Source organism: Ranitomeya variabilis, chromosome 5, assembly GCF_051348905.1.
Source record: "Ranitomeya variabilis isolate aRanVar5 chromosome 5, aRanVar5.hap1, whole genome shotgun sequence".
NCBI classification, from domain to species: domain Eukaryota; kingdom Metazoa; phylum Chordata; class Amphibia; order Anura; family Dendrobatidae; genus Ranitomeya; species Ranitomeya variabilis.
This window is the reverse complement of record NC_135236.1, coordinates 390,122,306-390,148,013: the sequence shown is the minus strand read 5'-3', so window position 1 is coordinate 390,148,013 and position 25,708 is coordinate 390,122,306. Positions and strand designations below refer to the sequence as shown.

Here is a 25,708-nt window from a genome sequence, read left to right as displayed (position 1 = left end):
CCATTAATGCTAAATTGCTGACAAATTCCTTACTTGTCCTATGAATCTACATCTGGAACCCATATCTATTCTTGAGAATGAGGCTTTTGCGTACACTATCAGGAATAAATAGGTGACTTTTAACCCCTTAACCCCCAGAGCTTTTTTCGGTTTTGCGTTTTTGTTTTTTGCTCCCCTTCTTCCCAGAGCCATAATTTTTTTATTTTTCTTCCAATATAGCCATGTGAGAGCTTGTTTTTGCAGGATGAGTTGTACTTTTGAAAGACACCTTTGGTTTTACCATGTCATGTACTAGAAAACAGGAAAAAAAATTCAAGTGCGGTGAAATTGCAAAAAAGTGCAATCCCACACTTGTTTTTTGTTTTTGTTATTTTTTACTAGGGTCACTAAATGCTAAAAATGACCTGCCATTATGATTCTCCAGGTCATTGCAAGTTCATAGACATGAAACATGTCTAGGTTCTTTTTTATATAAGTGGTGACAAAAAATTCCAAACTTTGTTAAAAAAAATGTGCCATTTTCCGATACCCATAGCATGTCCATTTTTTGTGATTTCAGGTTGGGTGAGGGCTTATTTTTTTGCGTGCCAAGCTGACATTTTTAATCTTACCATTTTGGTGCAGATACGATTTTTTGATCGCTTGTTATTGCATTTTACTGCAATGTTGCGGTGACCAAAAAAACGTATTTTGGAATTTTCACTTTTTTTCTGACTACTCCATTTAGCGATCAGGTTAATCCTTTTTTATTGAATGATCAGGTGATTCTGAACGTGGAAATACCAAATTTGTGTATGTTTGATTTTATTTTTATTATTTTATTTTGAATGGGGTGAAAGGGGGTGATTTGAACTTTTATGTTTTTTCCTTTTTTTATATTTTTTAAAATAATTGTTTTACTTTTGGCATGCTTCAATAGTCTCCATAGCAGACTAGAAGCTGCGATAGCCCAATCGGCTCTGCTACATAGAGGCGATGCTCAGATCGCCTCTATATAGCAGATTTACTGACTTCCTATGAGCGCCGACCACTGGGTGGTGCTCACAGCAAGCCGGCACTGACAACCATAGAGTTCTCCAGGAGACCTCAGGTTGTCATGCCAACACACCGGTGACTCGCGATCACGTGACCGGTGTGCGTATTTTAAGCCCGATGGCCGGAAGCACTTGTTAAATGCCACTGTCAGAGTTTGACAGCGGCATTTAACTGTTTAATAGCCGCGGGTGGATCACGATTCCACCTGCGGCTGTTGCGGGCACAGGTCAGCTGTTCAAAACAGCTGACTTGTCCCCGGAAAGATGTGGGCTCACCGCCGGGCCCACATAAAAGGGAGGGACCCCAACATCCAGCATACTATTACGCCCAATGTAAGTAAGGGGTTAAAATCCTAGAGATATGCCATTAATGTTCCAAATAGAAAATCCTAGTACCCTTAAAATAACCGCTGATTTTCAAATTTTGCTCTTTGTTTATTGCTCTCCTTGTTTAAAGAGCCATAACTTTTTGATCTGTCAGTCAACATAGCCATGCGAGGGCTTGTTTTTTATGGGATAAGACAATTTTGAATGACACCATTCATTTTATTTACCATGCAATGTACATAAAACTGGGGAAAAAATCCAAGTGCGGTAATATGGTAAGAAAAAAAAGGCAAATCTGCCATTGTTTTTCTTGTTTTCTTTTCTCACTATTTATTGTGCTGTTAGAATAAACTGACTACATGATATGCCAGGGCAGCATTATTATGACAATACCAAACTCATTTTGGGCTTTTTATATATTTTACTGGTCAAAAAAATTCATAACTTCATAAAAACAAATTTGGTTTGTATCGCCATTTTCTGAGATTCGTAGCTTTTAATTTTTCTGTTACTGGATCGGTGTGGATCAGTTAATGTTTTTATTGATTTGTCCTTTTTTACTTTAAGAATTTTTTTAAAATGTTTTTGACACTTTTTATTAATCCTCTTAGCTTGCAGTCTCTTGATGTCCTATACAATACACTGTAATTCTGGAGTATTGGGGTGAATTGTAAAATTACCGGTCTTCCAGGGAATTAAACTAGAGCGATAATACCATAGCAGACATGGAGTATTTCAGAAGACCACTAAGCATGCACTCAAGAAACATAACATAGTAGGGCAAATATGTAAATGGTCATTAAGGGTGAGCCAAAGTAAACAGCAATCCTACCTCACCCAAATGTGGTGAGTACCAATAAATACCTTAATAAAACATCCTAGATAGCAAAATAACCTTAGTAAATATATATAGAAGTGCTTTAGCCTGAATCACTTCCTCCATATAGGCCAAGATATAAGCCCAGATGTGAAGAGCCCTGTATACGGCCATTTACATACTATACCAGAAGCCCATCTCTAGCCGTGCACAGCCTATTGGCAAAGGATAGCAAAAAATGACATAGGCGCAGGTGGAGCGGAGACCCAACGCGTGTCGCCACACAAAGGTGGCTTCGTCAGGGGTAATGTCCGCTAAGCATGTTTTACCTTATATACAAGTTTCCATAGTTTGTCTCCCCAATCGCAGCTGTGCGCTAGTTGCCGCGTGTATGGCCCTGTGAGTCACTTCCTGGTGTGAGCCTGAGAGCGCAGGTGTGGACACTGCCTGTACAGGGTTACCAAGGCAGCGCCACATACACAGAAGAGCGGCGCCTGCGCATAGAGGTGAAATCTAATCAGCCGTAGCTGAGATAAACACGCAAGTGCAGTGCGCCTGCCTCATATGGATGATCCATATAAACGCCGCATAAATCCATGCAGGGGTGCCGCATGTATGAGTGAAGCGACGCCCAGAAGGAAGTAAGGGATAAAGAAAAGTATCAAATACATAATGAGTCACTGTACATTTTTGGAGATTCTTTAGTTGTCATGACGGCGCCGCATAAACTAACAAAGCAGCGCCTGCGCAGTAGAAGAGAGTCAAGTGGACAGTCTGCTAGAATGAACACAATATCGCAGACGTAAAAAAGACGCCTGTCTCACCAAAATTATCGTATCGGCGCCGCACCTATTAATGAAACAACACCGCATATATGGTTAGGGAAACCCCTACACACTACGGGGCGAAAGGAAACCATAGCACACTGAATAATTAGAAACTAATAAATCACTATAGATTGAACAATACAACCAAGGTGCTAAATAAGGGGAGTAATTACACCAGGAGAATAGTATGGTAACCCCAATTGAATGAAGGGAAGAAGAAAAAACCTTTTATGGATGAATACACATACAGTATATAGAGGGAAAAAACTGTCCCAATTGTACACTAAGTACAACGAAAAAAAGGGGGCAATTAAACCCCTGAATATAAAGACAAGGTGGTATAATGAATGCCACTAGACACATTACTAGGTTTGGTAATTTATAGCAAAGCTATCCTCACGGGCAAACCCCAAGGTGCATAAACCAAAGCTGGACTACTGAGGCCAGGTGGTATGAGAATGGCCCATAGAAGTGAATGGGCAATCACATGTCAAGACCAGGATGGTGTAAAAGTGATGAACAAATACCATCAAGGGTACATGCTAGGAATGGCCCTGTAGGACATAATCCAGAAATATTGTACGCGACCAAAACATATGTTACCAGCAGCTGGCCTAAAAGGAACATACCACCGAAGGCCAAAGCCCTTAATATGTCATATTGGAGTTGTGTAAATAGATTATACATAGATAACAACCATAAAATAAGATGACCCATATTACGCATAGCTCGCTAATGCATATTTAATGTGAAAAAAACATATGAGATTAGATGAATCCTGACATTGCCTGCACAACCAAGAGAGCTCAACGCCCCTGCCCATATTGCGTCCATATATCCGTGAAATTATTGAAGGCATGTGTAAGATATAACAATATAAAGGCTCTCTCTTTATGAAATATAAATGGAGTCATTGATAGAACCTAAGATATCCTAGTGATGTCCATATAGGCACGTAAATGCAACAAGACAGAACCCTGACCATTTGCGACTTTTTACAGCTGTTTATAAAAGCCCGTGAAGAGCAAGTCCTCATTAAGTCCCAAAGGAGTCACACAATTTAATTTGTAGATCCACTTGGATTCTCGCCTCAGGAGCTCCGAGGAAATATCCCCGCCTCTGATATTGGTCCGAATCCCTTCCAGTCCCATTATTTTAGTTCCCTTCCACTGGGCACTATGCGTCTCCAAGTAGTGTGCCACAACCGAAGTGAGGGTCTTTCCCTTGGTCCTGTCGCTTCGAGCTGTAGTAATCGTGGAGAAATGTTGTTGAATGCGTTTCCTGAGTTCCTGGGTGGTTTGTCCAACATATACTTTAGAGCATGGACATATCAGAGCATAGACAAGGTTCCGTGATCTGCAGTTAAAATACATGTTGATTGATACCTGTGAGAGTGGAAATGGCAAAGACATTAGTTCATTACCGGAAGTAAAGGGACAAATATTGCACCCGCCACATGGGAAAGTACCCATCAGTCTCGTCCCTCTGTTCAGTTGTTTTACTGGTCGCTGAAAGTGACTATGACTGAGACAGTCCCTGAAGTTCCTTGCCCTTCGTGAGATTAAATTAGGCTGGGTAGAGAGAAAAGGTTGTAGTTTGGACTCCCCCAAGAGGATCCCCCAATATTTAGACAATACTCCACGGATATCGTCCCACTGGTTGTTAAAGGATGTGACAATACCCAAGGGTCTGTCACGTATCCTAACTTGTGGTTGCAAGAGGTCTTCCCTTCTCCTATCCCTAGCTGATAGAAAAGCATTTGTAATTACCTTCCTAGGGTAACCCCTTTCACGAAATCTTAACGTGAGTTCTTGAGATTCTCTGAGGAAGTCCTCCTGTTGGGAACAGTTTCTCTTGATCCTGTAGAATTGACCCTTAGGAATTCCCTTCTTCAGGTGCTGGGGATGGAAGCTGGCAAAATGCAATAAGCTATTGGTTGCCGTCGGCTTCCGATAGAGAGTAGTCGCAACCCTAGTACCTTGTAGGGAGAGCTTCAGATCCAAGAATTCAATCTCCGTCTGCGACATCTGTGACGTGAGGTGAATATTCCAGGGATTGTTGTTCAGTATTTTCACAAATTCTTGGCACTCCGCCTGGGTGCCTGTCCAAAAAAATAGCACATCGTCAATATAGCGTACCCACTTGACGATGCGTTTGGAAAATTCCTCAAGATGGTACACCTTGGTAACCTCCCACCAACCTAAAAATAGGTTGGCGTAAGCCGGGGCACACCGAGCCCCCATGGCAGTCCCCCTTACCTGTCTATAGAAGACCCGGTAAAAGATGAAGTAGTTCTTGTCTAATATGAATAGTAGGAGGTCCAGTAAAAAGGAATCATGTCCTCTGTCCCCAGAAGTGTTGAGATCCAAAAAGTACGAAACCGCCTGTATTCCAAGCTGATGTCCTATACACGTATAGAGCGCCTCCACGTCCAGAGTAACCAACCATGTGTGAGGAGGAACCACCAGATCCTGAAGTAGTACAATCAAGGACGTGGAATCTCTAATAAAAGAATCAAGAGAGGTTACCAGGGGTTGCAGAAAAAAATCCACGTAAATGCAAGGCCGTTCAAGGAGCCCCCCTATCCCTGACACAATCGGCCTACCTGGTGGGGCCTGAACCGATTTGTGCACCTTAGGGAGCATATAGAAGGTTGGTGTACGGGGGTGGAGGTTCATCATGAATTCTTTTTCACGTTTATTGATAATATGGCGGGAAAATGCGGCCTCCAACAATTGGCTTAGTTTTCCCTGAAAAACAACAGAAGGATCTGAAGGAAGGACCTGATAACACTCAGTGTTAAGCAATTGGCGTTTCGCTTCCTGGGTATAAAGGTCCACCGGCCAAATCACCAAATTTCCTCCTTTATCCGCTTCGCGGATGACAAAGTCCCTATTGGAACCCAGCTTGGTGATAACCGACTGTTCCTCCCTACTTAGATTCCTACCCTTATTGGGGTCTAATTTTAGGTGGTGTATTTCCCTACAAACTGAATTAAAAAAACTTTGCACCACCGGGAACAACGAAAAAGAGGGAGTTGCTTGTGAAGGCAACCTTCCCGTAAACCTCCTTCTACCATATCCCTCCTCACCTTCATCCAACAGGTCCAATAGATCTCTGAGGACCCCTCTATCTGCTGCAGGCAAGTCATCAATAGCTGAGGGTCGATGGAACAATAATTTAAAGGTGAGCTGCCTGCAGAAAAGATATACATCCTTAATAAAGGTGAATTTATCCAATCTCCCCATGGGGCAAAAAGACAGCCCCTTTTCAAGGACTGAGATCTCCAGTTCCGAAAGATCATAATTTGACAGATTTATAATCTGCAACTTACCTCCCCCAGGCCGGCGGTCCAGTCCACTGCTCGATGTTACCGTCTCCTGTTCTGCCGTGTTTCCCGTTTGTGACGGGGAGACCAGGCCCGATAATTCCTGGACTGCTTCCTTTGGGGTAAATCTTTTCCTTCTGCCCCTCCTGTGGCGCCTTCGGCATCGCTTATATCCGTGGATAAAAAATCATCACTGGATGGTGCCTCTGGGACTGCTGTAACATTATTCCCGTTAGGCCGTGTATAACCCCAGAACCTGGTGTTACCTCTATGTGTCCATTTGAATGCTCGGCCATTTTTGAAATCTAATTGATCCCTCTTAAACTTCTGTTTTTTCTTCCCAATCACCTCTTTCTCAAAATTGTCTATGGCAGTTTTAAGCGAGACTTGAAATGGATCCACCAATGTCTTTTTGTCAAATTTCTCAAGTTTCCCCTCACAGGCTTTAATTTTGTCTCTCAAAACATCCAAGACTTTTTGATCGTGTTCTAGTAGCATGTCAATGATAATTTGAGAACATCTTAGTAGACCCTGTTCCCATGTCTTTTGAAAACCATCATCCACTTCCCAAGCTGGGAAAATTTGTACCCTTAAACCCCTAGGTACCAGGCCGGCCTTTTTATACTCAGCCAGTGTCTTGACATTCCACCAGGACTTTGTCAATGCCTTGTGCAGGGAAGTCAACTCCCTAGTCACACCCTGAAAATCACTATCCTGCACAGCATGAGAAGGAACTGCATATTGCTCGTCACAAAAGATACCACTAGCCTGATCATTCCACGCGGCTTCTCTTGTAGCCAAATCCATATTAATGCAATAGAATAATGACTAAAATAGACCAATATACTCGTCACAACCCGTGTGCCTGCACCCAGAAACTGTGGACAAAAGGCCACAAGCACAAAACCTCTACTTATATATGTTTGAGGGGGCACCACGGTATAAACAGTGGGATCATACCCTGACCAACAATTGTATATAGCAAAAAAAAAACAACAGAAAAGGAAGGTCATAGATGGGGATCACCACACACTAGATTTGGGTCAAATATAAACACAGCTTTATTGATAAATATCCACAACTATGAAACATGCATTTAAGAAAAACACACACATTTAAAAACAATTAAAAAAGGTAACATCCTTGTACCTTAGAAACAAAGCCTATAATAAGACTTAACACCTGCACCCAAAAACCTATGCAAATCTATATATGCAAGGGTGCCTATATGGACACCACTAAGCATGCACTCAAGAAACATAACATAGTAGGGCAAATATGTAAATGGTCATTAAGGGTGAGCCAAAGTAAACAGCAATCCTACCTCACCCAAATGTGGTGAGTACCAATAAATACCTTAATAAAACATCCTAGATAGCAAAATAACCTTAGTAAATATATATAGAAGTGCTTTAGCCTGAATCACTTCCTCCATATAGGCCAAGATATAAGCCCAGATGTGAAGAGCCCTGTATACGGCCATTTACATACTATACCAGAAGCCCATCTCTAGCCGTGCACAGCCTATTGGCAAAGGATAGCAAAAAATGACATAGGCGCAGGTGGAGCGGAGACCCAACGCGTGTCGCCACACAAAGGTGGCTTCGTCAGGGGTAATGTCCGCTAAGCATGTTTTACCTTATATACAAGTTTCCATAGTTTGTCTCCCCAATCGCAGCTGTGCGCTAGTTGCCGCGTGTATGGCCCTGTGAGTCACTTCCTGGTGTGAGCCTGAGAGCGCAGGTGTGTACACTGCCTGTACAGGGTTACCAAGGCAGCGCCACATACACAGAAGAGCGGCGCCTGCGCATAGAGGTGAAATCTAATCAGCCGTAGCTGAGATAAACACGCAAGTGCAGTGCGCCTGCCTCATATGGATGATCCATATAAACGCCGCATAAATCCATGCAGGGGTGCCGCATGTATGAGTGAAGCGACGCCCAGAAGGAAGTAAGGGATAAAGAAAAGTATCAAATACATAATGAGTCACTGTACATTTTTGGAGATTCTTTAGTTGTCATGTCGGCGCCGCATAAACTAACAAAGCAGCGCCTGCGCAGTAGAAGAGAGTCAAGTGGACAGTCTGCTAGAATGAACACAATATCGCAGACGTAAAAAAGACGCCTGTCTCACCAAAATTATCGTATCGGCGCTGCACCTATTAATGAAACAACACCGCATATATGGTTAGGGAAACCCCTACACACTACGGGGCGAAAGGAAACCATAGCACACTGAATAATTAGAAACTAATAAATCACTATAGATTGAACAATACAACCAAGGTGCTAAATAAGGGGAGTAATTACACCAGGAGAATAGTATGGTAACCCCAATTGAATGAAGGGAAGAAGAAAAAACCTTTTATGGATGAATACACATACAGTATATAGAGGGAAAAAACTGTCCCAATTGTACACTAAGTACAACGAAAAAAAGGGGGCAATTAAACCCCTGAATATAAAGACAAGGTGGTATAATGAATGCCACTAGACACATTACTAGGTTTGGTAATTTATAGCAAAGCTATCCTCACGGGCAAACCCCAAGGTGCATAAACCAAAGCTGGACTACTGAGGCCAGGTGGTATGAGAATGGCCCATAGAAGTGAATGGGCAATCACATGTCAAGACCAGGATGGTGTAAAAGTGATGAACAAATACCATCAAGGGTACATGCTAGGAATGGCCCTGTAGGACATAATCCAGAAATATTGTACGCGACCAAAACATATGTTACCAGCAGCTGGCCTAAAAGGAACATACCACCGAAGGCCAAAGCCCTTAATATGTCATATTGGAGTTGTGTAAATAGATTATACATAGATAACAACCATAAAATAAGATGACCCATATTACGCATAGCTCGCTAATGCATATTTAATGTGAAAAAAACATATGAGATTAGATGAATCCTGACATTGCCTGCACAACCAAGAGAGCTCAACGCCCCTGCCCATATTGCGTCCATATATCCGTGAAATTATTGAAGGCATGTGTAAGATATAACAATATAAAGGCTCTCTCTTTATGAAATATAAATGGAGTCATTGATAGAACCTAAGATATCCTAGTGATGTCCATATAGGCACGTAAATGCAACAAGACAGAACCCTGACCATTTGCGACTTTTTACAGCTGTTTATAAAAGCCCGTGAAGAGCAAGTCCTCATTAAGTCCCAAAGGAGTCACACAATTTAATTTGTAGATCCACTTGGATTCTCGCCTCAGGAGCTCCGAGGAAATATCCCCGCCTCTGATATTGGTCCGAATCCCTTCCAGTCCCATTATTTTAGTTCCCTTCCACTGGGCACTATGCGTCTCCAAGTAGTGTGCCGCAACCGAAGTGAGGGTCTTTCCCTTGGTCCTGTCGCTTCGAGCTGTAGTAATCGTGGAGAAATGTTGTTGAATGCGTTTCCTGAGTTCCTGGGTGGTTTGTCCAACATATACTTTAGAGCATGGACATATCAGAGCATAGACAAGGTTCCGTGATCTGCAGTTAAAATACATGTTGATTGATACCTGTGAGAGTGGAAATGGCAAAGACATTAGTTCATTACCGGAAGTAAAGGGACAAATATTGCACCCGCCACATGGGAAAGTACCCATCAGTCTCGTCCCTCTGTTCAGTTGTTTTACTGGTCGCTGAAAGTGACTATGACTGAGACAGTCCCTGAAGTTCCTTGCCCTTCGTGAGATTAAATTAGGCTGGGTAGAGAGAAAAGGTTGTAGTTTGGACTCCCCCAAGAGGATCCCCCAATATTTAGACAATACTCCACGGATATCGTCCCACTGGTTGTTAAAGGATGTGACAATACCCAAGGGTCTGTCACGTATCCTAACTTGTGGTTGCAAGAGGCTGTGCACGGCTAGAGATGGGCTTCTGGTATAGTATGTAAATGGCCGTATACAGGGCTCTTCACATCTGGGCTTATATCTTGGCCTATATGGAGGAAGTGATTCAGGCTAAAGCACTTCTATATATATTTACTAAGGTTATTTTGCTATCTAGGATGTTTTATTAAGGTATTTATTGGTACTCACCACATTTGGGTGAGGTAGGATTGCTGTTTACTTTGGCTCACCCTTAATGACCATTTACATATTTGCCCTACTATGTTATGTTTCTTGAGTGCATGCTTAGTGGTGTCCATATAGGCACCCTTGCATATATAGATTTGCATAGGTTTTTGGGTGCAGGTGTTAAGTCTTATTATAGGCTTTGTTTCTAAGGTACAAGGATGTTACCTTTTTTAATTGTTTTTAAATGTGTGTGTTTTTCTTAAATGCATGTTTCATAGTTGTGGATATTTATCAATAAAGCTGTGTTTATATTTGACCCAAATCTAGTGTGTGGTGATCCCCATCTATGACCTTCCTTTTCTGTTGTTTTTTTTTTGCTATATACAATTGTTGGTCAGGGTATGATCCCACTGTTTATACCGTGGTGCCCCCTCAAACATATATAAGTATTTCAGAAGACATCACATTGAGTGGAGATCCAATAGACTCTGCACCCATAAACATCATACTAAAGTGTTGCCAGCTGGCACCCTTGCTGTATGGCATGGGTTTAGTTCCTGAGCCCTCTCCAGGCAGTGATGGTACACTGCCATCGTATATGCCCACTGTCTGTTGCTAAGAGGTTAACAGGAAAAGGAGGACATGAAAAAATGCTTAAAATCATTCACTTTTGCATTAGTCTACCACTGACTTCATTCCAGTGAATATCAAAAAGATGCTAAAGAAGAAGTAATGAATGATTAGAGGCCATGCAACTAATCAAATATTAATTTCAAACAATCTAACCTATTCCAATCTGATCACGGTTTATATCACATAGGATAAAAATTGTATTCATTATGTCTGTTGTTAAAAGCATTCACTTAAGACAAATCATAGTTGCCTATTATGGGTGGTTATTAGGAGAGTGCATGTCTTCACTCTTACATTATGCAACTCTGCATTTTATGTGCTGAATTCATTACATGGAGACATGCTTGATGATAAGATGTATCACTAGGATAAAATAGCTGTAGCAGGTCTTTCTGAAATGCTTCTGATTTTACTCCTTCTTAACAGCTTTCTAAAGAGCGTGAACGTCTTCAAGCAATGATGACCCACTTGCACATGCGACCCTCAGAGCCCAAGCCATCTCCAAAACCTGTAAGTGCATATTGCTTTATAAACAGTAAATAGGTCTCTACATGTAACCGACTAAGAAAATGAACAATTTTGCGAAAGTCTGAAAACAATGAGTGTGATGAAAAATATTGCAATAAAATGGATGTAAAATGCAATACCTTGTCAAATTGTATGTTTCTCTAAAGGTAATGCTATCTTTAACACAATCTATCCAATCTACACTGTAGGTGATACTAAACAAACTACACCTATAAGTGCACAAATCATTACTTTCAGAGCGGAGACAGGAAAGATATCTAAGTGTGATAGTTTCACTCATTCCGACACAATATCTGCTGCTCTTTCAGGAAAGTAGAATGAAATGCAGGAAAACAGCAATTCAAAATCTATTTAGGAATTGTCTTTGGTTTCAAAATATCCTTCAAATTTCCTTCCAATTTAATTAAATAGCTTTGTTTATTTCTAAACACGTGCTTTTTAATGTTTCCTATGCACTACATATATTATAATAATAATGTTTTTTTGTAGTTAATACATGTTAATAGTTATTTATAGATAGATAGATAGATAGATAGATAGATAGATAGATAGATAGATAGATAGATAGATAGATAATTGAAGAAAATTTGGCAGTCCTACCAAAAGAAAACTGGTTCAATAAAACCTGTTAAGTTAATGTCCAAACCTCCAAAATAGAAAATCAGAAATATATAGGCAGCACTCCAAAAATTAAAGTGAAAAACAGTGGCTTTACTGATCACATCCCCCGTAATCCGAACCTCGCACCTCCGTCTACAAGACTTCTCTCGTGCTGCGCCAGCTCTCTGGAATGCACTTCCCCAGACGATCAGACTGATACCTAGCCCCAACCTATTCAAGCGCGCTCTAAAAACCCATCTCTTCAAACAAGCCTACCACATCAACTACTCAGTAAACTAACTTTGCCCTGTTCCCTCCTTCCAAATATCACTCTGAATCTGCACCCTACTATTCATCTGTCTCCACACCCTCCATGCACATGATAACTGCACTTGATACTTGACTATTGCACTTAAACACACGGGCTGATGACCGGATCATGCAGCTTTGTATGAAAATCCCTATTTATTATAATTGCCAGACCTGAAATAACAAGCACTTTGCACCTATTGTGTCCCCCCATTTCCTTGTAGATTGTAAGCTCGCTAGCAGGGACCTCACCCCTAATGTCACTGTTTAAATTGTCTTAACTAGTATTGAATTTGTCTGTATAAGTCCCCGCTTAATTGTAAAGTGCTGCGGAATATGTTGGCGCTATATAAATAACGATTATTATTATTATTATTATTATTATCCATTAGCAGCAATGTTTTGGCTCTATAATAAAGTGCTTATTTAAACATAATTACCTCAATGGGAAAACGACAAGGGACCTGCCTTCTACCCCAACACGACTTTCGATGAATTCTTCGAAGAAGAAGGGGGAAGAAGAATTCATCAAAACACACGTTGGGGTAAAAGGCAGGTCCCTTGTGGTTTTCCCATCAAAGTAATTATGTTTAGATAAGCACTTTTTTAACCTGTATGGCTAGTAATGCTTATATGCACTCATGCACTTCGCTTTGGACTTCCTAAAGACATTCATTTTGCATATTGCTTATGATTCTACTAGTAGTCTTATGAGTGGCATTACCAAGGCATGATTGCTATCTGTAAATTAATATGTCACTCGTGTTTTGGGGACCACTTTTGATCTGTATTAGATAGGAGGCATGATCATTAATTTTTTTTGTGAAATATTGGATTTTTGTGATATAAGTAAAGTACATATTTTAAACAATACATTCTTTTGCCTGTCCATTCTGGTGGGAGGCTTTGGTTTATAGATTGTTGTTGAATGTGTTTTTTACTATCTTCAATTTCATGGACTAATATGTATATAAGACTGGATTGTGAAGTGGTCAGACACAGCCATAGGATAGAGCATGGAGGACTGGACTGTAGTGTGGCCAGACAAAACCATGAGTCAGAGCCGAAGACTAAACTGTAGTATAGTCAAACAAGATGTAGTCAGATCCAGGAGCAGAGGATTGGAATATGGTTGGATGATCAGTGGGTCACAGAGTACTGAACTGAAGTCAAATCAGGCTGAACCAATGATCCGAGGCAAGAGGAACAACCGGAGATCAAGTAGACATAACTAAGAAAACTAAAATGAAAAAGAGGAGCGTTTGCAAACTCAAGGAACAGGTCAGATGTCAAAACCAGAAACATGGCAGTTAAGGAGTGAGACAAAGGGCATGAACCAGAAAGAGGCCCAGTTACAAACAAGAAATAGCAAGGAATTTGAGTTCAGGAACTGGGAATCAAAGTGAAGTAGAAGTAGATAGATAGATAGATAGATAGATAGATAGATAGATAGATAGATAGATAGATAGATAAACATTATTTTTCTGGCGCCAAAATGTTGTATTTGAGATAGGTTAATAAAGTAACCCCACTTTCTTGTACACCTTATTTGGAGTGCTGCCTGCCTATAGTGGACCGCAGGTCAGTGTCCTGGGGCTTGCACCCAAAATTCCACTGTTATTTTCATTAATATCTTCACCCTTCTTTACATGTCCTGCAATTGGATGGGGCTCTGAGTCCTCAAACCCCTAATGATTACTTAAATACTCTGAAGCCTGGTATCCAACTGAAATAAGTGCTGGGCACCTGCATGAGTACTCACAAAGCGGTATATTGGCTCAATGTAAAGTCTGTGAACCAGTACTGCTGTCCATACTCTTAAACAGGAGAGTAGCGCTTATGTCTGATAAGTTTTAGAATGGTTTGGTTTTTTTGGAGGAGCAATTGGTTTCAGGATATGGATGGTAAGGTAAATATATATACCGGTGTGTGTATATATATATATATATATATATATATATATATATATATATATTATACCATTTAATGTAGCGTTATAGCATTGTTGTACATATTTTCCAATTATTTCTTGAATAAGTGGAAAAATTAGATGACTAAAAGACACATATTGTCCATAGTTCATTTCCAACATTTAGTGATATGCTAATTTGCTACATTCTTGTATATACATAGCAGATAATCACAATGTAATGGTCAGGGAACCAGTTGTAAATGATGAGCTGATGATTACTTGCTGTAACTCTGAATACATAGTAGATGTCGATGGCTATTTTTTCAAGTTGGACTATTAACCCATCCCTCCTCTTAAATGATGAAGTTAAGGGTGGTATTGCTATTCCCTACTGCAGCCTAGTATTTCATTTGAATAAAATGAATTTTCTCATAGCTTCCTATAGCACAATGAAGATAATCACAAGATGGAATAATTGTCTCATAAATCCATCAGGAATCTGCAGCTTGTTCTTTTCCAATTAATTATTCAATCAGTGAATTTTTTAAAACTCCAGCAGCATGGTTACATCTACACTAATAAAGAATTTTCAGCCTATAATCCAAAACAGAACCTGAATGAATAATGTAATTGAAGTATTACATTACATAAACCACACATGAAAGAATTGCTAATTGTGTTTGATGGTGAGCAATTAATACAGAATCTTAGATGAACGCTTTAAAACGAAACCACAGTTTAAAGATCCCATGAAACAGACATGCCTCAATAGTGCACAGAAACACAGAAGTTGGAAAAAGGCAATACAAAAAATCTAAATATTTTACACAGCACAAAAAGGCCTTAAAATTGATATGATAGTCCAGATTTATGATCTTGTGTGTGCCGTCTCAGTTGAGACAGCCCACACATTTGATAAATATTAATAGGATGAATTTATTACCGGGGAGAAATGAGCTCTGTTGGTTCATCACTGCCCCCTTAACAGCTATCAGTACATGAACACAAGGTGCAACCGCACTATTATATGACCCCATTTACTCTCTGAATGGTACTTCATTAAACGGTACCTTTTGGCCATGCTATGGATGGATGAAAATCAAAGTTATCAAGGCTGCAAGTCCTGAATAATGAGTTTCACCCAACCTTGAATATATTCAGATGAGCTAAGGTGGTTAAGTGTTCATCTTAGTTTTTACATGCTTTCCCTTACTTAATAATGCATTCTTCTTTATCAGTTCATGATTGCATGCCTACAAACATGTTATGCTTGTTATGGCCGGCTGCTAAAATAACTTGGCGGAACATTGTAAACATATTCATTTGCATACATATAGAAATTTAAATTCCCACAGCTTATTTTGAACATATTTGTCTGACATATTTCTGCCTTTAATCTTTTTATTGTAATGTGAATAGTGGGAAGCAGAAGTCCACATTCTTGTCTGATATTCCCATATAAATTGATACAAGACTTGTAAGGCAATGTAAATAATATATATCGCTGTGCTCTCATTCAGTCTGCAGCTTAAGGGAGTCCATGAAACGTGTTTTAAAAATAAGTCGCAAATTATGCAGTGTCCTCGCTCAGCAGACTTTATTTTTGGCTGATAGTACAGGGGTGGGTAATCAAGGAAGAAAAGTTGACAGTTCTTGGAGAATTGTGGATTTGGAAATTAAGACAGTCTCTTAAAGTGCAGCTAAATAATATGTAGTACAATGTGCACACTTAGCTGTGCTTCACATCATGCTTAGGGTAAAAAAAGTCTATTTTTATCAAGAATATGGTAAGTACTTATCTAAAAAATCAATAAGACTTTTTTTTAATATGCACAGGTAGAATAGCCAGTAAAAGGCTAGGTCCGCATTCCCCGTGTATGTGGCATTAATGCTAGAAAGTTCCTTACAATTTTGAAATGATTTTAAGATGGAAATAATACAATGGTCTGGTACATGTGCTCAAATAAGAGATTGTAATTGAATAATACCATTTAAATTTTACCAAATGTACATTTTTGATGGTGACCTATCATATTTAACCTAGTAACTGACCAAAGTTTCCCCTAAATCATTCAATATCACAGGATACAAGTATTATTGGCACTGACTAGAACTACAAATTACAAAGCTAGTTGGCCCAAAAGATTTTGACCTATTCAACCTGTAGCCCATTACTTGGCTCCGTAGTAGTAGGCATTACATTTGTCTATTTACAGTACTACTCCAGCAATTTTTATTGCACCCTCAATTAGCTATCATTCATGTATCTTTTATGTTTGCATAAAGACATCACTGTCTTCTACCGTATCCAGCGCTACTCTAGTCCTCTCCTTCATCTTGTGACAGGAATTGAGACTAGTCGGCTCACACAGGGTTTCTATGTGAAACAGAAGTCAATTTCTCAATTTAAGTCTACAAAAGTGTAAATGAGGCTTTCATAGACTTACGTTAGGATAAGAACTAATGATCCACTGTGTGAGCCGGCAAGAAAGAGTTGCGGCCACATGATGCAGAAGAGGACCGGAGCAATGCTGTGAATGGGAAAAGACAGCAGTGGGTAAGTATTTTACTGCAGATACTGCACTTACAAAATAATGGAAAATGATAGCTCAAAATCTATAGTATGGTAAAGTAGTGTACAATAAAGTAAGAGTAAGAGAGAGTAGAAAAATCCAATATCAAAAAGAGATTGTAAAAATACTCTTCAAAATGTACAAAAAAATAGTTTTACGTAACAGTGCACATTTTATTATTTTCCATTTTGCTGAGTATTATGTTTTTTTTGTGTACCAGTGGTATATTTTTCTTACTTGGTGCTGTATGTTGGCACGTATTGATATGCTTGTACTAAGTGTGCAGGTAGAATGTGCATTGTGTCCTGTCGTTCTTTAGTTTGAAAGGGTCATGTACATGATATGAACAAGCACATACAGTTAGTTCTCTAAATGCATGAAGCATAGCATTTAGCCATATCATCTCAGCCTTTTTATGTACGTAACAAAGAATTCCCATTTCACTCTGCTGGCTTTGAGTGGGAGCTGAATAACAGTTTGCGGTTTATTGGGAACAGATGCACTTGGGGATGCCTTCAGGGTGCCAGTCGTTATTATTAGACTGCTAATGTGCTTCTTCTGGCTGCTTCCCAAGAAAGAGGAACAATTAGCTGGCATATGTTAATTTTTGTTTCCCTAACAAATCTCTCCACTGACTAAATGTGTAAAACAAATCCACAAAGAAAGATCAATCAATGCTGTACACACCATTTCTCCCTATTAAAAATATGTTTGTCTCAGAAAGAATGTTTTGGATTTAAAAGAGCAGGTGTTGCTAAATTCCATACTGTCGCACAGATTTTTTTTGTATGCTCAGGTTGAAGGCTAATACATGGTGCAGGCAAATAATTATTACAAGTATGAAGCTAGATATTTTAACACTTCATGCTATGGAGAAGCGTGAAGGGTTAAGTAGGGCTATGAATCAAATTACCAGCACATTATGTCTGATGAATAGCATTGAAATTATAGTTGTAATCATTGCAAGTGTTTCACTACTACTAAGTTTTGCTAATTGGATGCTATTTATGGCCAGAGAGGTGTGGTAGAGGTGATGATTTTTTTGTTATAATGAGGAATAGTGGTTCTCTATGGGCATAAATGGAGGGCACATATTAGAACAGATTGCATATATTCACACCTATTTTCCCTTTCTCTATTCTGACACCCACTTTCCAGGGTATATCAGCAATAAGTGACACTGTAATCACAAATTGAAAATGATCCTTCCAGAGGAATTGGCGAACTTGACATTTCATTATATTTGTTAACACATGCCACAAATGATTGTTAGTGAGGAAATACCATTTCCCTCTCCCCATCTCCAATCAGATTTAATTTGAAAAATTTCAGCCTCCCCCGGCTAATTTGCAATTAAGACAATTTTGTTTGAATATGTAGTAATGTCATTACCATTCCACCAAATTAGCAAGGAGACTAAAGGTCAGTGTAAGATTTTCCAGCTGGTTGGAGCTTCTCATCTGAGATTTAGGACTATGAACAAACACTATGGGAGGGTTGGAATATGAACTTATTGAAGGTCTTTTTTTGTGTGTAAATTTTCTAGATTCTCAGATTAAATTATATTTTTCACTGCAGGAAACAGAATGACTCAATGATATATAATAATCGGCCAGTGTCCTCGTTAAAGACTCTTTACATTTTGTAACTAGTCTAATTATTTCTAATAAGTTCTCTCTCCTTATGCATTATATACAGAGACTTTTTTTCATTTGTTCTTGTCCTAGTGTACTAATTTGTCTCATTTATGTGTTTTTCAGCTTAACCTGGTGTCTAGTGTCACCATGTCTAAAAACATGTTAGACACATCCCCTCAGAGCTTACCTCAAACACCAACCACTCCCACCGCCCCCGTCACTCCGCTTACCCAGGGACCCTCTGTTATTACACCCGGCAGTGTACCCAATGTTGGGGCCATTCGAAGAAGACATTCTGACAAATACAACATTCCTATGTCCTCAGGTAGCGTTATCATTGCTTTGTGGTAAATACAGATATGTGTATGAACTAATTTCATGTTATTCTTTGCTGATTTCAGATTAAAATAATTGTGAAGTTATCACGTCTTTTGCCGATGTCAAGAAAGTGTTGCTCTATGAAAGTCTTCGCTCTTCCATAGAGCATTTGTTGTATATGACACTATATATATTTGACCTTTTTATTATGCATTTTGACTAACAATTCTCAATCTTTAATCTTTGTAGAAATCGCCCCAAACTACGAGTTTTATAAAAACGCAGATGTCCGTCCTCCATTCACATATGCAACTCTCATAAGGCAGGTAGGTTTGAGGAAATTGATCTTTTATTAGATGAGCATGCATTAATAGCTCAAGACGTGACAGTGACACAATTGACATCTGGTCTAGTTAGTAAGTCTTTTTAATGTCACTATGCATCTTGTCTCATTTCAGGCTATCATGGAATCATCTGACAGGCAGTTAACACTTAATGAAATTTACAGCTGGTTTACACGGACGTTTGCTTACTTCAGGCGTAATGCAGCAACTTGGAAGGTAACTACTTTCAAGCGGCTTTAGATGGCTCACATACTGCTTGCTGATAGCACAAGGACCATTTATTTCCATGACATAAGCAGATTAGTATCTGCGTCCCCTCTTTTTAACCTGCCTCTTGAATGGAATGAATTCTCTCTCTCAAAATGACAAGTGAAAGAATAATTTTGCCTCTGATATCGTTTTCTAATTTGGTGCAATTAATAGCAGAGGCTTGGCAGAGAAATGAGGGCCTGACACACTAATTACAGTGTGAGCACTCAATCATCAACACCTTTGTTAGTCGCACTATATTACTTTTTCTCTTGCATATTATTGGCTAATTAGTTTGAAAAATGTCTGTTTGCCTTGTGCAACAAATGGAAGCTGTAGGTTTTGTCTTGGTCGGTGCCTTTTGTACACATCATAGCTCATCATACAGACCGAATGTGCCACGTAGTGAGGACCAAGGCTACTCAGCTGGAACTAAAAAGAAAGTAAAGTGAATATTATCCTGTCAGACCATAAATGCAGTTTATTTACTTAGACAAAAGGGTTCATCCATATCCCTGTCCAAACAACCTCATTGTCTGCTTCCTACCGGGTGCTAAAAAATGTTACTTGTGTGCATCTATTTCTGCTGGAGAGCAATGTCTGGGAAGATAAGGGTACTCAGCACAGCCTAAGTGAACTGTTTTATTTTCATTTCAAAAAGCAGTCAGAAACATCAATTAGCCACAAGCCATTTCATACAAAAGGGGAGAATGTTTGTAGCTGAGGAGAACAGAGGCGGCAAAGCACTCATCAGCATACTAAGAATTTTCAACTGTGAGATATGCTAAAGTGAATTAATTTGGATTTAAAATGCAAATGAATCTGGCAGGCGATTACAGATATATGGGTGTGAAAGGTTTAGAATGCTTTTCATTTACAGAATGTTTAGAAGTTATTAGCTGTTGTGTGCAGCGGCGAAATCATGCAATTGTTTTATTTACCCGCTGCTAACCGATAGAGTGCAAAATAACCCCACTAACGGGCCACAGAACCTACTTAACCACTCTTTCAATAGGTAATATTTATGTTGAAGATTTGCATTTTCTTTTGTTACTCATTAGAGATTGTACAGAATTTTCTGTCATTTGATTTACTGAAAGAAATTTAAAAAGAAATGAAAGGTGATTTAATATCTTAGCTCGGTCTCATCTCCACAGCTCGGGGATCCAGCAAAACTCATTCTGAACAGCTTATTAGTTCTAACTATATCGCATGCATAATAAAACTGCTCATTTGCTCATTAATATTAAAATTATCATATTCCGAGCCATGGGCATTAAGATCAATCAAATCCTTGGATTTCAGGTCAGATGCTAGATCTGCTTATGCTTTTTTTTCCCTTTTTTTTTTTTTAAGAATTCTCCTCTCTTAAAGCAAGCCAGAAGCTTGTCTTTGTGCAAATAAAAAGAAATCTTTATCAAAATTACTTTGTTTTATATGCTGGAAATAAGAATTAGGTCATTACCGAATTGACTTGATGGTACACTGTAGAAGAATCCGAATAAAAAATATGTCAGATTAACAGTCGCCTTGCTCAAGAGTGTTTCAACTGTGTTTAACCCCTTCATCGTAGAACATTCATTCAGACTGATGTTTCGCTCCATAAATGAGGATAAGAAACTAATGTGACACCAATATTAACTATTAACCTAAATACACTGATGTCCCAAGGTAAAAAGCAAATGCTATGAAAGGTAAAAAAATAAATAAAATAAAAGAGGAAAAAAATATAGAAGCCTTTTTTTTTAACAAAAGTTAATATACATGTTAATGGATGCAGTGAAAGCATGGCTATAATGATTAGTCTGTATGGCTCACATATCATTCTGATGAACCAGTAGTCAGAAAACATTAAACTGTAACTAGAAAATGGCATCTAATAACACTGAATAAACAAACTCTGTCATTTCATTATTGTGGGATGAAAAGAATGCCTTTGAGCTTATTTGCATAAAGCTTTGTGCAAAATTAACACTTGTCACTGTAGCCTTTTTAGCATGTTAATACCTCAAGCAGGACTGGTTCCTTTGGACATTTCATCTGTCCCCAAGTGCTTGATCAGGGACAGAGCTGAGCTGACCTAATTGTTCTGGCATTTTCAAAGATACTGTAATTTGTACAGATATTGCAATTTAGACCGGCTCACTGAAAGGAAGGTTCTGACATAGCTATTATTAAAATAGCTTGAAAGGTTCATATAACAGAGTTCAAGTCTTTTTTTTAAGGTCTGTTCATGTTATAGCAAAACTAAAATGTCTATTTTTAATTCACATCATCTCATTGAATAAACTATCTGCGGACTATTCCACTCATGAACTTTTCTATTTTTTTTCTTTCTATAATATATCTTTTTTAGAATGCTGTACGTCACAATCTCAGCTTGCACAAATGTTTTGTGCGAGTGGAAAATGTTAAAGGGGCAGTATGGACGGTAGATGAAGCGGAATATCAGAAAAGGAGGTCACAAAAAATCACTGGGTAGGTTTTCGAATACATTAGTGCCGTGTGATATATGCCATAATGTAGCGTTGAACTCGGGTGGGGGTTTCCACGTAGTGTAAATGAACAGTGGGCGCTGTAAAACATGATCTAAAGATTAGCAATGACTTAATGGGTTAATGACAATAAATAGACTTTCTTCTGAGATGGAAGCATCGCTACAGACAGATCATTTCAGATTTTACTATCAAAAATACATTTTGGATTTTTTTTTTATTATTTAATACATCCACATTTACCAGCAGATTTAGTAACGGTAAAAAACTAAATAAATAGACCTTTTATTCGGGAGCATTCAAATGTTGTATTTTTGCTAAGTTTTTGCTACAGAAAGAATGCAGCGTTTTACAGTGTCAGAAAATGTGAATATAAGTCTATGAGTATAGTTCTAAAATCTCATGCACATTCTGCTTATTTTTCCTTGCAGATTTGAACATTCAAGCTACATTCCCATGACAAGTTTTTGATGCATTTTTTACCTCAGTATTTTGGTCAGTATTTTACCTCAGTATTTGTAAGCTAAAACCAGGAGTGGGTGATAAACACAGAAGTGGTGACGTCTAGTGATGAGCGAGTGTACTCGTTGCTCGGTATTTCCCAAGCATGCTCGGGTGGTCTCCGAGTATTTGTTAGTGTTCGGAGTTTACATTTTCATCGCCTCAGCTGAATGATTTAAAGCTACTAGCCAGGCTAAGTACATGTGGGGGTTGCCTGTTGCTAGGGAATCTTCACATGTAATCAAGCTGTCTAGTAGCTGTAAATCATTCAGCTGCAGCGATGGAAACGTATACTCTGAACACTAACAAATACTCGGAGATCACCCGAGCGTGCTTGGGAAAACCCGGGCAACGAGTACACTCGCTCATCACTAGTGACGTGTTTCTATTATACTTTTCCTCCGACTGTGCCACTCCTGGTTTTGGATTACGAATACTGAGGTAAAAAACGGACCAAATGCTCAATATGTGCACGTGGCCTAACATTTCTAGCAAAGTGGCTAACATTTTTAGAAATCCCATGTCCACTGTGCATGTTTCTTACTCTGCGAAAACTGACATGTGGTTCGTGTTTCAAATCTTCAGCATGTCAACTTCTCTTGTGGGTACGCTGAGCTTTCTGTGCGGATTTTCCAACTAGACTTGCATTAGATTTGGAAAATCTGCAGGTAAAAACGCTCATGCATTTTTAGTGCATTTCCTCAGCAGAAACGTATCACATGTAGTCTCTACCTAAGTATATCAATAAAGTTTTGTCAATGCTAAATACCAGGAAGTATCGAAAACAAAACAGCTTTATTTAAAGCATGACATAACAAAAAAAGACAATAAAGGCAATGTCAAAAACGATAAGAAAAAAAAATGCAAGTAACCTAATTTAAATAATAGGTGCAGAAATGGTGCAAGAATTCTGAAGTATCAAAAACTCATCGTGGGAACGTAGCCGCAAAAGGTTTTTCAAATCTACATGTCAATTCACTCAGCATTTTTGAAGCATTTTAAAATATAAAAATGCATAAAAAATGCTCTACATAAATGTATTTTAGGCAGCATTTTTCTGCCAACAGTCATAAAATACTAAACATAAGCAGATACCCTTAAAGCCTGACACACAGACTGTCACTTTGCATTCATTTGTCCACGTAATATATATATATTTTTTACATTTATTTAACCCCCAATATAATTTACAATGCAAGAAAACATCTTTTCATTTGGATGGATAGGATAGGGTAAGGATATCTTCCTCTTCTACTAATATTTAATGTTGCTTCCATTATGCTCTAATACATCGGTTAATTATTTTATCTATTATATCCTTGGATTTTAAATCCTATGCACGTAGTAACATTTGTGTCTGTTGTCTCTTAAACATTAAATGTACAGAGAATTTGATAGGGATTGTCGATATCTATGGCACAGAGATTTCAACCAAGACCAATCATCTTCTGAGCTCTAAGCAACATTTAAAGAGTTAAAAAAGTTGGCTCTTGCAAATATTGTTGAGATGTCTCATGTCAGGTGCACCTTAAATAAGTACACCATGAAAGCTATTTTCTTTTCACCAAAGTACTGCTTTATTAAGTGCCATCTCCTCATGTCTATACTGTAGCTTGGCTATTTGCCTTAAAAATGATGAATTGTCTGCAGACATAAAATGACTAATACAGCAGGCACATTGTCGTACCTGGGTAGGTTGCTGCACGTCTACTGTATGCAATGTACATTCTAACTATACACAGATGTTAAAGGTATACACACCTCATAAAGGTAAGCAATAGATCTTCTAAAACACATCCAGTACATACAAGTGCTACACTTCTATACAGTGTGTATGTGTCCTTAAACGATCCTTTACCCACTATTTAACAGATGTATTTTCCTTTAAAAGAGCTTTAGATATTTCAGTAGACCTAGCTACAATATTTGCTTTTGTTTTCCATAAAGAAGGCCAAATAAGGTTAAATTCCCATGATGAGGTTTTGAAACTACTTATTTTCAGTGTGCAAAAAATCGAAGCGCCTTACAGTTTCCAGCAAAGTGGATGGGATTTCTAGAATTCTCACGCTCACTGTGTTTTTTTTTATCTGCGTAAACTATGCTGCGTTGTGGTTTTGAAATCTGTGACATATCAATTTTTCTTGCAGTTATGCTGAGTTTCATGGGCAGATTCTCCCATAGACTTGCATTAGATGCAGAAAATCTCCAGGAAAAAAAAAAGGGGATGCGTTTTTAGTGAGTTTATGATAGGGAAAAGCTTCTGAAACGCATGTAATATGCATATGACTATATCAAATAAAGTTTTGTCAGTGTCAAATAACAGGAAGTATCAAAAACAAAGCAGCTTTATTTAAAACATGACACACCAAAAAAAACGACAAAGAACTGCAATAAAAATGCATGTAGACTCACTGAAAAATGCAATGAAAAAATGCAAGTTACCTAATTAGCACGATAGGTGCATAAAATCTGCAGCATCAAAAACTCACCACAAAACTCATTGTGGAAACATAGTGTAAGGTTTCCACAATAAGTTTTTGATTATGTAAATTTTCCCAACACAAAAAATGCAGTGTCTTACAGTTCCCCAAAGTGGATGGGATTTGTAAAAATCTCATGCCCACTGTGCTTCTTTTACACTGCATAAACTGATCTGCGGTACATTTTTTAAATCCGCAACATGTCCATTTCTCTTGTGGGTACGCTGAGCTGTATGTGAGGATTTTCCTCATAGAATTAGGATTGTATCAATAAACTTTTGTCAAAGCCAAATACCACGAAGATTCAAACACAAAGCAGCTTTATTTATAACATGACATCTCAACAAGAGAGTAAAAAAGCGATAAAAATGCATGTAAAATAGCGCTTAAAAATGCAGCGAAAAACCACAAGTATACTAATTTACCTAATATGAGCAGAAATGCTACAGAAAATCTGCAACATCAAAACCTCACCAAATACTCATAATGGGAATGTAGCCTTAGATATAAAAATACTCAAACCAGGCTTCTACAATAGGTGATAATCTATATATATAATCACCAATTGGGACTTCCGGCCGCTGTCCCCAAATCCCATAAGGCACCGCAGCAGTGTCACTTGCGTAGGCACAGTTCTAATCGCCAGTTGGGACTTCTGGCCACTGTCCCCAAATCCCATAAGGCACCACGGCAGTGTTACTTGTTCAGGCGCAGTTCGTGGCCGCAAGTGACATACATGTCTCCGCTATTCCCACGCATGTGCAGTAACAGCCA

The 25,708-nt window shown here is 38.8% G+C and overlaps 1 protein-coding gene across 20 annotated transcripts in view; it reads left to right on the top strand.

The window, feature by feature from the left end:
- The window catches only part of FOXP2 (forkhead box P2), a 413,441-nt gene that overhangs the window by 313,188 nt on the left and 74,545 nt on the right, over positions 1-25,708 (top strand). For all 20 annotated transcript variants that reach the window (XM_077265038.1, XM_077265033.1, XM_077265041.1 and 17 more), the window contains 5 exons: positions 11,415-11,498; positions 18,671-18,872; positions 19,115-19,191; positions 19,324-19,425; positions 21,815-21,936. In XM_077265038.1, the coding sequence (XP_077121153.1) occupies positions 11,415-11,498; positions 18,671-18,872; positions 19,115-19,191; positions 19,324-19,425; positions 21,815-21,936 (587 nt within the window). The remainder of the gene's footprint in view (positions 1-11,414; positions 11,499-18,670; positions 18,873-19,114; positions 19,192-19,323; positions 19,426-21,814; positions 21,937-25,708) is intronic.